The 16,543-nt window shown below is 38.2% G+C and overlaps 1 protein-coding gene across 1 annotated transcript; it reads left to right on the forward strand.

Annotated features, from left to right (window-relative positions):
* The first annotated feature begins 9,751 nt into the window (after window positions 1-9,751).
* LOC108307767 (argininosuccinate synthase-like) lies at window positions 9,752-11,283 on the forward strand. Its single transcript, XM_037740192.1, is given in 1 exon segment — window positions 9,752-11,283. A coding segment is annotated over 1 exon segment (1,233 nt). The 5' UTR covers window positions 9,752-9,851; the 3' UTR covers window positions 11,085-11,283.
* The last annotated feature ends 5,260 nt before the right edge of the window (window positions 11,284-16,543 follow it).

The following is a 16,543-nucleotide window of genomic DNA, read 5'->3' on the forward strand; positions in this document are numbered from 1 at the left end:
TTTCTTATCATTACTCCCTAAACAATAAAGTATAACAACTATTCACATCACATTTATATTGTATTAGGTATTGTAAGTAACCCAGAGGTGATTTAAAGTATACAGGAGGTTGTGCATAGGTTATATGCAAATACAATACCATCTAATATCAGAGATTTGAGCATCTGTGGATCTGAGGACCCACAGAAGATTCTGGAATCAATCTGCTACAGATATAGAGGGATGACTGCACAGACTTTCTTAGCCCTTCTCATATCTAAGGTTTGGATACATAATCAAATTCCAGCTCTTGAAATTTCAGTGAAAGTATGAAGACAGATTCTTGGAAAGTTTTTTTCCACCTTAAATGTACAAGAAGTTCTCACACTTTCTATCCACTCTGGGATATGCATGAGCTTCTGCAGCTGTCTTGACATCATGACAGACCACATGAATAACATTGAAGATGGTAGAGCAAAAAAAACCTAATTCTAGGTTATTTTTTTTCTTTTAAAATTATTATTATTACTATTTGAGACAGAGTCTTATTCTGTCACCCAGGCTGGAGTGTAGTAGTGTGATCAGAGCTCACTGCAGCCTCAACCTCCCAGGCTTAAACAATCCTCCTGCCTCAGCCGCCAGAGTAGCTGAGACTACAGGTGTGCACTGCCATACCTGGCCTTTTTTTTTTTTTTTTTTCTAATTTTGTAGAGACAGAATCTCACTTTGTTCCCCAGGCTGACCTCAAACTCCCAAAGTGCTGGGATTATAGTCATGAGCCACTGCTCCTGACCTAATTCCAGGTTCTTGTTGACACTGCTGAACTACTTAACCAGCTGTGAAACTACCTACTTCTGAACAATTTTATTAAGTGAGATAATAAATTAAAATTTATGCAAGTTTCAGCCGAGTATTCTATTACTTGAAATTTGTTACAGATAATAGGAAAACAAATGTATACACCAGAAAATTTCAGATACTGATCAATTATCTGAGGATAGTAAATACTACGAGGGTTGTTTCAAGTTAAACAATTACAGAAGGACTCATTTAGCCTGATAGAGCCAGCTATGCAAAGATCTGGGAGTCAGAGTGCTTTAGACACAACAACAATAACTCTAAAAGTCCTAAGCTGGGTGAGCTTGAAGAACAGAAAGAAGGTCATCGATTGGAGTGCGGTAAATAAGAGGGAGGGAGTATGACGTAATGTCAGAGACATAGCAGAGGTCATTTTGCTTCTAATACGAAACTCTCAGGAGACAGAGTGCTTTGACACAATGGGAGGGTTATGGTTCTGGGAAATTGGTTGGGGGGCAAATTTTAAGAATATGAAAAGGCAAAATCTCATTATGTAAGCAACTGCATACATAATTATTAAATTTGGATGCAATATCTGTCCATCTCTTTTAGACCCATCACTGTCCAAGCTCTTGCTTTTCACAAAACTGTACTCCCCACCCACATGGTAACCACAGAAGCAGCTGTATTTCATAAAATAACCTTGTCTCTCTGACTGCTGTTGAATGGACCAGAGATTGATACTTGATCTAAGCAGAGCTAAAGGTCCTTCCCTAGGAAATTCTGGAGTTGGGATCAGGAGGTCAAGTTGGTACCCTGTAGGTGGCCAAAGCTGTAAAATGTAAAGCTTGAAATATATGGCCATTTCTTTGTAATATGGAAAAAACTGGTTATCTATCTTGAGAATGAAGAAACAAGAGGAAAAAATACCTTATGACATTCAAGTCTTTGATTCTGTAGGTTCCTAAAATTTAGCCCCATTTTCCCTGTTTTCTGTTCGTTTATTCCATTTTTATACCATGGTCTATTTCAGGTACCCTATAGGTGAGGGGAGGAGCTGTCATAATTGGTACCAGGAGTGGGGTGTTAAAAATAATAAACTTTAAAATATAGAAATGGCTGAGTAAAGTTGGTGGTGACTGGCAGTGAGATGATTTAAAGACTCTAAACTGAAACTGCAATATTCCTGTTATATAGTAGCAAAGCATTTGATTCTCTCTTGAGGACCATGTACCCATTAGCATTTCAGCAGAACTTAGTAGCTAGCATTAATTTTGTTATCTCTTTAGGATAAATAATTTCTAGTTCAAGCTGACTTGCCTTCAAGTAAATAGAGGACAACAGAATCTGCTTAAGAAAACTTACTTGTTGTTACAAGTAAGATCACTTGTTCGTGATCTGAGACCACTGTTGCTAAACTTTACCCTTTAAATTCTTAACAGCACCCTAAAGTCAGGACACTAATTTGGAAACTTTGAGGAAACTGAAATCTTTTTCTTTTTTAATTTATTTTATTTATTTATTTTTTTAAAGATGGGGTTTCACCATGATGGCCGGGCTGGTCTTGAACTCCTGACCTCAGGTGATCCACCCACCTCAGCCTCCAAAAGTGCTAGGATTACAGGTGTGAGCCACTGTGCCCGGCCTGAAACTGAAACCTTTTTAAACAATTTTTTATGTTTAATATTTGTGCATACATAGCATGTGTATATATATTTATGGATACATGAGATATTTTGATACAGGCATGAAAAGCATAATAATCACATCAGGGAAAATTGGATATCCAGCCCCTCAAGCATTTATCCTTTGTGTCACAAACAATCCAGTTATACTCTTTAGTTATTTTTAAATGTACAATTAAATTATTATTGATTATAGTCCCCTGTTGTACTATAAAATACTAGGTTTTATTCATACATTCTTTTTGTACCCATTAACAATCCCCACTTTTCCCTCTGCACACTCTCTCCTCAGCCTCTAGTACACATCCTTCTATTCTCTATGAGTTCAACTGTTTTAATTTTTGGATCCCACAAATAAGTAAGAATATGTGATGTTTGTTTTTCTGTGCCTGTCTTATTTCACTTAACTAATGACCTCTAGTTACATCCATGTTGCTGCAAATGACAGAGTCTCATTCTTTTTTATGGCTGAAGAGTACTCCCTTGTGTATAAGTACCACAATTTTCGTTCTTTTGGGTGTACACCCATAGAAACTGAAATCTTGTTACTCTTCTTTCCTTGCTTTATCCCATCTTCAACTTTTGCAAATTTAGTCCCATTGCCTGTTATAAACTCTTTTACTAAGAAGAAAAGTTTCCATTCTTCTACTAACTTTATTATTGCTCCAGTTCTCTTTCACCTTTCCATTTTCAGCACACTTTGTAAAACTATTCAGAGAATTCAGATATGGGTTAGGCATTCCTCTCATGAACTCTTGTAATGCTGTGTTTCCACCATTACATAGTATTACAATTGTTCTGTTGTCTCCCTACATCATTAAACTCTTAGTTGAGAACTGGACATATAACAGAGATTTGTAAAGAGTCTTGAATGAATGAAAAGTTGTTAGAAATATTGAGATTATATATGCAAAGTACTGTCACACAAAGCAATTCATAAGTATTTCTTATTAGTTTTTAAAAAATAATTCATAGGAGGGGCCGGGCGCAGTGGCTCACACCTGCAATCCCAGCACTTTGGGAGGCCGAGGCGGGTGAATCATGAGGTCAGGAGTTCAAGACCAGCCTGGCCAAGATGTTGAAACCCTGTCTCTACTAAAAGTACAAAAATTAGCTGGGTGTGGTGACACATGCCTGTAATCCCAGCTACTCAGGAAGCTGAGGCAAAAGAATCGCTTGAACCTGGGAGGGGGAGGTTGCAGTGAGCCGAGATCACTCCATTGCACTCCAGCGTGGGTGACAGAGTGAGACTTCATCTAAAAAAATAATAATTCATAGGATAACCCCAAGATATAGAATGACCCCGATATATGGCATATTTCATTTGTGTGGGAGCAGCTATCTGGACAGAAGTAGGAGTAATGTTAAGATGTAACAATCAGAAAAGATGCCCAATCAATTAGAACAGAAGCTGGCTAATGTGCTGTATGAGTATTCAACAGTTGATTGTCAGTCCTGGATAGAGATCTCCGGATGAATCCTCAGAGGTCCTGGGGCTTTTTACCTGGGAGAGATTGTTAATCTTGTATTCAAAACTTAGTATAAATTTACTTATTAACTATATTTTTGATGAATACATCTATGAAATGAGTTAAATTGAATGACCTAAGATTGAAAATTATTTACCAGTGATATTTTTAGCTACAATCCAAGAAATTACACTATGTATGCTGAAAAAGTCTCACAAAAATAACAAATCAATAACTCTTCTAGATATTAGCAATAAACATTTAAAAATAATATTTCCAATAATATAAATCATAATGAAATCTAAGCATAAATTTAAGGTATATGAAACATATAAAAGCTATGCAACTTTACTGAGGATTATAAAAATACTTGAATAAATGGAGAGATAGCATGTGCTTTTAAGAAACTATTTGAAGCCAGAGTTGGTGGCTCATGTCTGTAATCTCAGTGCTTTAGGAGGCCAGGATGGGAGCATGGTTTGAGGTCAGGAGTTTGAGACCAACCTGGGCAACATAGCAAGACCCTGTCTCTACAGATAAGCAAATAAAAAAATAAGCCAGGTTTGGTGGTGCCTACCTGTAATCCCAGCTACTTGGGAGGCTAAGGTGAAAGAATTGCTTGACCCCAGGAATTCATTGAGCCATGATTGCACCACTGCACTCCAGCCTGGATGACAGAGCTAGACCCTGTCTCTAAAGATAAAATAAAATAAAATGAAGAAATTATTCAGTATTGTAAGATGACAGTTCTCCTTAAATTGTTTTGTAAGCCACTGTTCGAAAATGAAACAGCAAAATTCCAAATAAATTCCCAAAGGTACTTTTTGTAAAATTTTTATTGAAGTGTATTATACATATAAAAATTACATATATCATAAGTGTGCAGCTCTTAAGCTTATCTGAAATAAAAATGGAGAGAAATGTCCCAAAAAATTTCAATAGAAAGGAATTTTACAATGTTTTAACTAGCACTGCACTATAGAAATCAGCATAAAAGAATAATAAACCTAAAATCAAGCTCAAGAATGCATATGTAAGTATACGTGATAAACGCAACATTTTAAATTGGTGAGTTAATGGATTTTTTAAATGGTGTTAGAATGACTGCAATATAAGTTTCCCACCAAACATATGAATTTTAAAAATAAATGTAAATAAATGAAACCAGAAAATAACTAGAATAACATATACTTTAAACCTCAGGTTGAACAGGCATGACATCAAAAATAGAAATCACAATGAAAAAAATCAACAAATTTATTTACATATGTTTAATACTTCTTTATGACAAGTATAAAGCTAAAAGGAAAATGATAAACTAGGAGAAAGTGTTTGCTATCCTGATGATGTTTGAGCTGGTGTCTTTGATAGGAATAGGGTACACTCTATTGTTTGCATGTTTGATTGAACACTCTATTGTTTGATTCTGGAGTCAGATGGCATGAGTTTAGATATGAATGTCCCATTTACCAGCTGTCTTAGGTTGGGTTTCCTAGGAGCACTGGCTGAGAGAAAGATTCTTATACATGTGACTTATTCAGAAATTCCTGTCTAGTAAAACCTAGAGAAGTGAGGGAAGCAGGACAGGACAGGGGAATAAGCTAGGCAAAGGTAAAGGTTCAGCTAGCTACAAAAAACAAAAACAAAACAACATCAAAAACAAAAAAACAAAAAACTTCAAGCCCTATAGAAGTTAAAGGTAAGGAAAAAATAAAACCAAACTTTAGACAAGTTAATTTTAAGGGCTAGTCACAGTGGCTTATGCCTGTAATCCCAGCACTTTGGGAGACATTAGCCAGCCTGGGCAACATGGCACAACCCCATCTATACAAAAATACAAAAATTAGCCAGCTGTGGTAGTGCATGCCTGTAGTCCCAGCTACTCCGGAGGCTGAGGTGGGAGGATTGTTTGAGTCCAGGAGTTTGAGGCTGTCATGAGCCATTATCCCACTACTGCACTTCAGCCTGGGCAACAGAGAGAGACCCTGTCTCAAAAAAATAAACAAATAAAAAAATAGCAGTTTATTTGAGCAAAAAAAATACCTCATGAATTGGGTAGCACTCAGAATCAGAAGTTCAGAGAGTCTCACCCAGTAACTTTGGACAGGCAGTACTTACAGACAGAAAAAGAAAGTGATATATAGAAACAGCTTGATTGATTACAGACAGCTGTTTGCTTATTTGAGCATGGGGTATGAAGAGGTCTTATATGTACACGGTTTGATCAGTGGCAGCCTATGATTGGCTGAAGCTCAGCTCTGATGATTGGCTGAGACAGCTATTTGTTATAAGAATATACTCTTAAGCTAGGTTACAGTTTGTAAGTTAGATTGCAGATTACCATTTAGGGATTTTCAAGATGTGAAGACAACTTTAGGCCAAATTTAATTTATTTTCACAAGCTGAAGTCTAGCCTCAGCCCAATCTTAATGAAAGATTAGGGGCAAACATGGTACCACTTTGGGGGTTTTAAGCAAACGAAATATGGCCTGAGAAGGACTCTGTACTATATTTGAGTCCTTGTGGATGAACTGTAACCTAGATTAATAATCAGACAAGATCAAAAACTTAATTTAGGAGTATGCACCTGTAACAGTAACTGAGTCTTGGCCAATCCCAGTGGGCATACTTTAACCACTCACAGACCGCTAGGTGTTCTGTGTTCAAACAAGGCAAGCATCAACCTGTAACCAATCCAGCCGTTTCTATACCTCACTGCCGATTTCTGTACCTCAGGTCCCGTTTTTGGTCTGTAAATTTTCTTCTACCATGTGGCTCTGTTGGAGTCTCTGTGAATCTACTGTGATTCTGGGGGCTGCTGGATTCACAGATCATTCAATGCTCTATTAAGCTCCTTTAAATTTAATTCAGCTGAAGTTTTTCTTTTATCAGATGGGATCAGAAGCAGGATCTGAAGTAGAGCTTCTAGCGACCCCTAGGAGCTCTGAGTGAACACACAAGGTACCTATAGGACTCACTTGTGTCCATTGATCTCTCAGAGCAGCTGGGGATCACAGGTAAGCTCCCTCTCAGATTTTGGAGCTCCATGAATTTATGTTTTTAGCTCTCTGAGTTTCTTTGCGCAAACTTCTAATCCAGACTGTGTTTGGAAGTCATGACAGAAACAGAACTGGGTCCAGAAACAGATTTGATCCAGGAATTAACTGGCTTGGATTAAGTTAGAAGCCTCTTACATCTGACTGCGTCAGAAAGCAGCTGGTAGTAAGCAGTAATATTGCAGAGGTTATAAAATTTGGCTTTTGAAAATTCATTTGGACTTTTGTGTTCTACCTGTTTGTTTCATTTTCTTTAGTGCCTACGTAGGAAAAATCATTGAATACGTTAATCAAGAGAACTTGAGAGTAATGCCAATATTTTAGGTAAAAATGGGATCCTTAATTTCTGGAAAACTGTGTGCCTTCTGGCCTGGGAGGCAGCAAAGTCTTACAGAAATGGCATATTCTTACTAAAGATAACTTACAGTGGAATGTTCCAAATGAACAACAGCACACTGAAATTGCATTTAAAAAACTTTTTTTTCTTTTGTGTCGCAGCTTGGCCCCCATGGCTGTGGTACAGTGAGCTGGGTCGCTAGGGCGGCTCAGGGAAAGGGAATCCAGAAGCCAGGCATACTAGCAAAAGAGCAAAAATTTCTTTCCATTCAGATTTCTGGCTTCTCTCTCTTTGTGCCAAGCAGTTGAATGAATCGTAAAAACCACTGTTTATCTCCTCTGTAAAGTTCTGATTAATGCAAAAGAACTCTGAGGCTAGTCTTAAGCTGTAGTGAATCTGGTGTATTTTGTGCTATGAATTCATTTATCTGTGTTGAGGAGTACCTCAGGATAAAATATGGGCTTAGGACCCCATAAGCTCACTGCTCAAGATGGTCCAGCAAGCTGATCGTAACAAACTTTGCTGTGGGTCCCTGAAACAAACAAAAAACTGAATGGGGTCTCCATCTTGTTTTATGTCCTTGAGAGCTTGGCCTTGTAACCACATGACAGTACTTCCTCTTGGTCTCCATCTTCCAGGGAACAGGTTAATGTCATAGTTAGCTCTAAAAATTATCTCAAGTAGTTAAAAACCTTGGCAAGCTCAAAATTGCCTACCCTAGACTTCTTCTGGGAAGGGAAATGGAGACTGCCCTATGCTATAGCCTAGTAGCTAAGGTTTTGCTGTTTCACAGTGGCTGTGTCTGGGTTCAATTCCTGGCTTAGGAGTCCTTTCTGATTTGATATATGCATGAACTTGTTGATTCTCTTCTCTACCATGAACTGTCTTAAATTTTTCTTTCTCTAAGCACCTGGGAGGTTACCTTTGGTAAAGTTCAAAAGCCAGAAATATTGACCTTTTTGCCTGGCTAAAGTCAGATAATAAGAAATTTTAAAAGGACTTTATTAAAGAGTGCTATGGTTAAAAGTCAGCTTAATTAAAAGCGGACATTCAAGCTCTAACAGCCTGGACTTCTTGGGAAAAACAGGCGGCGCTAAAGACCCTTTCCTGGTCCTGTTCTTCCAAGGACTTCACCATAAAGCCAATAACCAATTAAGAAACTTAAAAACTGGCAAATGAAATATCTTACAACTACTGTAGTAATCTTATGTCTGTCTGTGTAGTTATATATGTGCTGTGTGTGTAATGTTTATATAAAGAGCTCTAATTAATTGACAAACAAAAGTAAGTGCTTAACTCAAATATTTTGAAAGAAAAATAAAAACTGTAATGCCTTTTAGTTTACATAATTTTACTAATCTTTAGAAAATAAAAGCAGCTTTAGAGATTATTTGCAAAAAAATCATTTGGTCTAAATTATGCAGGTCAGATATTAACTTTACTAATGCTTTGAGATCATAATTGGCTTCTTTGACTTTTGAAAATTGTTCAATTTACCTACCTTGGACACATCAGATTCCAGGTAAGGCCTGAGGACATGTGGAATTAGCCTCGCATTCTTGCTATGCAAAGAAGGTTATACAGAAAATAGATTTTATGTAAGAAAGTATCTTGTACGGTAAATTCTTGTCCTAAAGTAAAATGACTGGTTGTTTAAAAAGAGGGATGTTTAGGACAAGTCAGAAAGTCCACCCATGTCATAGATTGTCTGCATAAGTCATGAAGTAATTTATGAAAGAAATTTATACAAGAAATGTTATACAACTTAAAGGTGATTAGGCCTCCTAAATGCTTCACAAAATGCCACTATGACTCTTAACTGTATAACTTGCCTGCTTAACAGTATGTAAAGCCTGGGACAGGTGGAGTTAGATGCTGGAAGGAGACCTTATGTGCACTTCTGCCTGGGTCCTAGGTTTCACGTTGGTACATAATTAAAATCAATTACTAACCAGGCTTTTCACCAAAAGTAAAAGTCACTAAGAGTTAAAGGTGTAACATGTATTTGAGACTATTAAAAAAACGGTTTTACATGCAAGGTGTGTAAGGAAAGTAGAATATACTCTTGGTAAAAGATTATTAGAAGTCATGGGAATGTGAATTTTTTTCCTAGATTAGAGGGTTAAAGGATTGTTTTAAATTAAATAAAGCTAAAGGTTTAAACAAGTTATGGAAGGTTTATAAAAATTAACCTTGCAAAAACTTCTATGTGTGAAAATAGTGACTAAATTTAAAGGGGTATTATTTGGTTTCTCCAAAAATTGAACATCGAAATAAAAGCACAACAGGTTTTTCTTCCAGCACTGATCTGCTCTTTAACAAAAATTGTGAAGGGTTATAAAAGGTTTATAAAATTCTTACTTTGTGGTTGAATTGATTGAGATTGAATACATTTGTCTGTAAGATTTTATTAAGAATTGGGTTTAGACTGCTCTGTCGCCTGCAACGGCTGCCCGGGCCCGAGTGGTTCACTGCACCGTGAAGACAGATTCCAGACACCGGGAACTTGACTCCAATCCCAGACGCTATGTCCAGCAAAGGCTCTGTGGTTCTGGCCTACAGCGGTGACCTGGACACCTCCTGCATCCTCGTGTGGCTGCAGGAACAAGGCTATGACGTCATTGCCTACCTGGCCAACACTGGCCAGAAGGAAGACTTCGAGGAAGCCAGGAAGAAGGCACTGAAGCTTGGGGCCAAAAAGGTGTTCATTGAGGATGTCAGCAGGGAGTTCGTGGAGGAGTTCATCTGGCCGGCCATCTAGTCCAGTGCACTGTATGAGGACCGCTACCTCCTGGGCACCTCTCTCGCCAGGCCCTGCATCGCCCGCAAACAAGTGGAAATCGCTCAGCGAGAGGGGGCCAAGTATGTGTCCCATGGTGCCACGGGAAAGCCGAACGATCAGGTCCGGTTTGAGCTCAGCTGCTACTCACTGGCTCCCCAGATAAAGGTCATTGCTCCCTGGAGGATGCCTGAGTTCTACAATCAGTTCAAGGGCCGCAACGACCTGATGGAATACGCAAAGCAACATGGGATTCCCATCCCGGTCACGCCCAAGAATCCGTGGAGCATGGACGAGAACCTCATGCACATCAGCTACGAGGCTGGAATCCTGGAGAACCCCAAGAACCAAGCACCTCCAGGTCTCTACACAAAGACCCAGGACCCAGCCAAAGCCCCCAACACCCTGGACATTCTTGAGATCGCGTTCAAAAAAGGGGTCCCCGTGAAGGTGACCAACGTCAAGGATGGCACCACCCACCCGACCTCCTTGGAGCTCTTCATGTACCTGAACGAAGTCGCGGGCAAGCACGGCGTGGGCCGAATTGACATCGTGGAGAACCGCTTCATGGGAATGAAGTCCCGAGGTATCTACCAGACCCCAGCAGGCACCATCCTTTACCACGCTCATTTAGACATTGAGGCTTTCACCATGGACCTGGAAGTGCGCAAAATCAAACAAGGCCTGGGCTTGAAATTTGCTGAGCTGGTCTATACTGGTTTCTGGCACAGCCCTGAGTGTGAATTTGTCCGCCACTACATCGCCAAGGAGCGAGTGGAAGGGAAAGTACAGGTGTCTGTCTTGAAGGGACAGGTGTACATTCACAGCCGGGAGTCCCCACTGTCTCTCTACAACGAGGAGCTGGTGAGCATGAACGTTCAGGGTGACTATGAGCCAATTGATGCCACCGGTTTCATCAACATCAATTCCCTCAGGCTGAAGGAATATCATCGTCTCCAGAGCAAGGTCACTGCCAAATAGACCCCTGTACAATGAGGAGCTGGGGTCGCCTCAATTTGCAGATCCCCCCAAGTACAGGTGCTAATTGTTGTGATAATTTGTAATTGTGACTTGTTCTCCCCAGCTGGCAGCCTAGTGGGGCTGCCAGGCCCCGGGTTTGTTTCCTGGTCCCCCTGAAGCCTGCAAACCTTGTCGAAGGGAAGGGTGGGGGGCAGCTGCAGTGGGAAGCTATAAAATGACAATTAAAAGATAAAAAAAAAAAGAAGAATTGGGTTTATATTATTGATATAATGCACTAATGCAACAGTGACATTTGGCTTATTTGGTATAAAATCATGGGGAGCATTATCAAAATAAAAACATTTAATCTTCAGGTTATGCTGTAATAAATGATATTAATATATGTTCCAAAATTATATGGGATTTCTAAAATCCTAATATGTCTGAGTATATGATATTGATCATAATTAAGTTTATAATGTTATTATAGACCACTGAGATAACTAAATTTCCTTATCATTTGTGTTTTTAGCTATCACTGTTTAAATTCATGTCCACAGTTAATTGCTTAATGCTAATGCACTTTCTAAAAACTTCATAAGAACACAAAATCCTAGAATATGGTGTTTTTTAAGAGGCTCATGAAAGGATGGAAAGGACCCTGAAAAGCACTCATGAATAAAGGTTTCTAATAACTTTAAAATCATATCATGGGTAAGAATTCCTCGATTCCCCAAGAATTGGACTGGGTAAGAATTCTTGAAACCTTAATAAAAAGACTGGTTTATGAAACTGCTAACCCAAGTAGAACAAAAATTAATTAAATATCAATAAAATGCCCAATTATTATGCTAAATCAGTCAATACTAGATACACAATTTGAATAAACTCCACAGTCTAAGTCAAATTACCTATGATACTCCATTAGTTATCAATGCTATGCACCTAAGTTAGAGAAACAACTGATATTCGAGAGAACTTAAGTCCAATGTTAAGCATGGACTCTTGAAGAACCAGGATAATTGCCTTGTCCTTCCTGAGTCCTTAAGCTTTCGTTTTTAAAGGTTCTGCATTCCATGACTTATCATGGAAAAGATAAAATGATCCAAATTGAATATACTGATGTGGTAATTTATAAATTGCAGAAATTTTTGAAAGCCAGTATTTGGTTTCATATTCCTGGGAAGACAATCACAACTTCAGGTACATTTGGCTACCTGATGGGCCATTTAAACATTTATAAAGGGATTTTATTCCATTGTCATTTTCAAGGTACGTTTCCTAATAATATAAAAGCTTTCCCATGTAAGAGGGCTGATATTATAACAGTAGGTTATTATGCTACAGTGTATTTTCACCAGGTAAAGAGAGCTTTTTATGGTTCACTGAGGACAACCCCTTCACAGTCCAGAATCTGAAGACTGGATCTGAGAACATCAGAAAAAGACCGCCCTTGCCATTCCCACTACAGCAAAACTTTGGGACCTTGAACTTTGAATTCATAATCTTATAACTGAGAAGGGTCCCTTCACACTCTTGGAACTGTACACCTATTATAACCCTTAAGGTAAAGCTAACCAGGACAGTTTTTCCCCAGAAGAAGATGGCATACTTAATGTGAACAGTTTTCCCAGAATCATGGATCAAGGCTTCTCTACTATCATGAAACTCTTATCTTTGAACATTTTTTTTTCATTTCTAATGCCTCTATGAAAAATAGAAGTGAAAAGGGGTCTATATGTATACTTATATGGCATACCTTAAATTGTGAAGCATTTTGCAGCCAGTCTTACACATGAATAAACTTATATATACTTTAATAGATAAAAGATGAAGGCTCAATCTAGGTGAGAAACTTTAATGGTACATATGCTGCCTCATAATCAGTCAAAACTCCTGTTAGCCCACATCATGTATTAAAGAGAACATTGCCAGGAGGTCTTCTAGAAGGACATCATTTGTTAGGTCCTTTTTCCATGCTTTAAATAAAAAATAATTTAAAATGTCTCCCTTATAGTAGGCTCCATAGCAATTTCTACTTTAAAGGCTATTGTTACATGACAGACTTTAAATTCTCTTGTGGAAGTTGTGCTAAATAATAGAATTAGCAAAACAGAAATGTACCTGCACAGCTACTGACATGTGGCCTAAGGAGAAATACGTCAAATGTTGATTATAAAAATTCAGTTGTAGGGGATTAATGGAAAGAACACTTAGTCAAGCAAGCAGACTCTTTAGCTCATTCTTTAATCTATTTAATTTTAGGTGGTTTGGTTTATGGGGACCATGAGTAAGGAGCATACTCCAAACTCTTGATGCTATTCTCCTCATAGTCATAATAATAGTCTCCCTGGTGTGCTGTGTTCTCTCAAAGGTTTTAAATGTTTGCAAGCAGCAATCTGTAGAAAGTCAAATGATCTCTCTTCAACTGGAATGACAAAAGCTGAAAGAAATGTGTTACCATGAGGACAATGTAAGCTGTGAATGACACGCAGCACTAAGGCCCTAAGTTTTGGTCACATTGTTGCCTAGGTAAGAACCTGGCCAAAAAGGGGAATTTTTTAAAAACAAAATTATGGAAGGCCATTATTTTGGCCCGAACGCATGCACTAGGCCCCAACAGACCAAACTAAAATGGAGTGACTCATGCTAAATGTGACATAATCAAACTAGGACTTTAAGGAAACATGTAGATCCTAGAACAGAACACATTTTGTTTTTCTCCTGTATACAGGACATTCCAGCATAAGGAGGTACCCTCTGTTCAGTCCCTGTTCCCTCCTTGCAAAACCCACTGTTCTACTGCTTCTCAATGGGTTTCAAGACCATCTAAGCACATTTACAAAATGAAAGTAACATCAATGACTAAGGTTTTGGTCAATCTCTCAAAATTGAGAAAATGACCAAAAAGGGGGAATTGTTAAAGCAAACTAAATATGGCCTGAGAAGGATTCTGCACCTCTATATTTGAGTCCTTGCGGATGAACTGTAACCTAGCTTAATAGTCAGACAAAATCGAATACGTAAGAGTATGCGCTTATAACAATAACTGAGTCTTGGCCAATCCCTGCAGCCATACTTCAGCCACCCATAAAGTGCTAAGCATTCAAACTGTGTTCAAAGAAGGCAAATGCCAACCTGTAACTAATCCAGCTATTTCTGTACCTCACTTTTTTCTGTACATCATGTCACTTTTCTTATCTGTAAATCTTCTTCCACCACATGTCTGCACTGGAGTCTCTGTGAATCTTCTGTGATTCTGGGGGGCTGCCCGATTTGGGAGTTGTTCATTGTTCAGTTAAACTCCTTGAAATTTAATTCAGCTGCAGTTTTTCCTTTATCAGGGGTGAGTGTTTATACACCCCTTCCCATAAGTCAATCATTGGTTATTGGCCATCATTGTATTTGAGCTCCCTTTGGGGATAGTTTTACAGAGATGGATGGAAAATTGAGTAGTTAGTCACAATCTTAGCCCCTGGACCAGGGGAGTGCTAGACGGACTAGGTGATTTGGGGATAGTATGAGTAGCATCTTCTGCAGTAACTAAGTCATTAGGTTTAAGTTAATTAAGTCTTTAAAGCTTTTGTTTTCTCATTTATGAGAAAAATTGTATGGATGCTATAGGGTATAAGGGAAATCACAAAATACGGTTTCTGTCAGAAACATAGCCTAACAAAAGCACTCAAGTGTTTGCATTTAGAGAGTATTATGAACATAAATACTCACCAATAGCAAAGTGGGAAAACGACAAAGACTGGTACTATATAAGTGAAGACTTATAATTGTCCAAAATATAGAACTGTTTATTCTTTCACTGCAAACTTAAAATGTGTTACCATTTATTTCCTGTTGTTGCCAAGGTTTCCCTGTGGAAATAGAGGGCAATCTCCTACATTCCTAAGCAGAATATAAATTAATCAGTTGTTTTCTGAAGGGCATATTGGAAATCTATCTGAAGCTTTTAAAACATGCAAACACTTCTAACCTGGACATTCTCACTTCCAAGGATTTATCTGTGGAAAATTTGACCAGATACTTAAAGATACAAAGAAGCTTTTAGTACATATTACTTGAGTATTGAAAAATTGGCCTTGAACAAAAGAGCTAAGAAAATAGAAAGGAATAATGATGACAAAGCAGTTACTATAAACAATAATTGTTATTGGGAATAACGCTGTAATGAACATATACATGCATGTATTTATAATAGAATGATTTATATTCCTTTGAGTATATGCCCAGTAATAGAATTGCTGGGTCGAATGGTATTTCTGTCTTTAGGTCTTTGAGGAATCACCACACTGTCTTCCACAATGGCTGAACTAATTTATACTCCTAGCAGTGTATAGCATTCCTTTTTCTCCACAACCCTGCCAGTATCTGCTATTTTACTTTTTAATAATAGTCATTTTGACTGGTGTGAGATAGTATCTCATTGTGGTTTTGATTTGCATTTCTCTAATGATCAATTATATTGTGCTTTTTTTAATATGATTGTTGGCCACATGTATGTCTTCTTTTGAGAAGTGTCTGTTCAGGTCCTTTGCCCACTTTCTAATGGGGTTGTTGTTTTTTCTTGTAAATATAAATTCCTTATAGATGCTGGATATTAGACCTTTGTCAGATGTATAGTTTGGAAAATTTTTCTCCCATTCCTTAGGTTTTCTGTTTACTCTGTTCATAGTTTCTTTTGCTTTGCAGAAGCTCTTTAGTTTAATTAGTCTCATTTGTTAATTTTTCCTTTTATTGCAATTGCTTTTGGTGTCTTTGTCATGAAATCCTTGCCTGTTCCTATGTCTTGAATGGTACTATCTAGGTTATCTTCCAGGGTTTTTATAGCTTAGGGTTTTACATTTAAGTCTTCATATGGTTTGGCTGTATTCCCAACCAAATCTCATCTTGAATTATAGCTCCCATAATTCCCACATGTCTGGGTGGGACCCGGTGGCAGGTAATTGAATCATGGGAATTCAGCATTGAAACCCATGCTGTTCTCATGATAGTGAATGAGTCTCATGAGATCTGATAGCTTTATAAAGGGAAGTTCCCCTGCAAATGCTCTCTTTGCCTGGCACCATGTAAGTTGTGACTTTGCTCCTCCTTTGCCTTCTGCTATGATAGTGTAGCCTTTCCAGCCATGTGGAACTGTGAGTCCATTAAACTTCTGTTTCTTAATAAATTACCCAGTCTCAGGTATGTCTTTATTAGCAGCATGAGAACAGACTAATACAGTAAATTGGTACTTGTAGTGGGGCATTGCAGTAAAGATACCTGAAAATGTGGAAGCAACTTTGGAACTGGGTAACAGCAAAGTTCAGAGCTGTTTGGAGGGCTCAGAAGACAGGAAGATGGGGAAAGTGTGAAACTTCCCAGAAACTTGTTGAATGGCTTTGACCAAAATTCTGATAGTAATATGGACAATAAAATCCAGGCTGAAGTGGTCTCAGATGGAGATGAGGACCTTGTTGAGAACTGGTCCT

This window comes from Cebus imitator, unplaced genomic scaffold (genome assembly GCF_001604975.1).
Source record: "Cebus imitator isolate Cc_AM_T3 unplaced genomic scaffold, Cebus_imitator-1.0 Scaffold80, whole genome shotgun sequence".
Lineage (NCBI taxonomy): Eukaryota > Metazoa > Chordata > Mammalia > Primates > Cebidae > Cebus > Cebus imitator.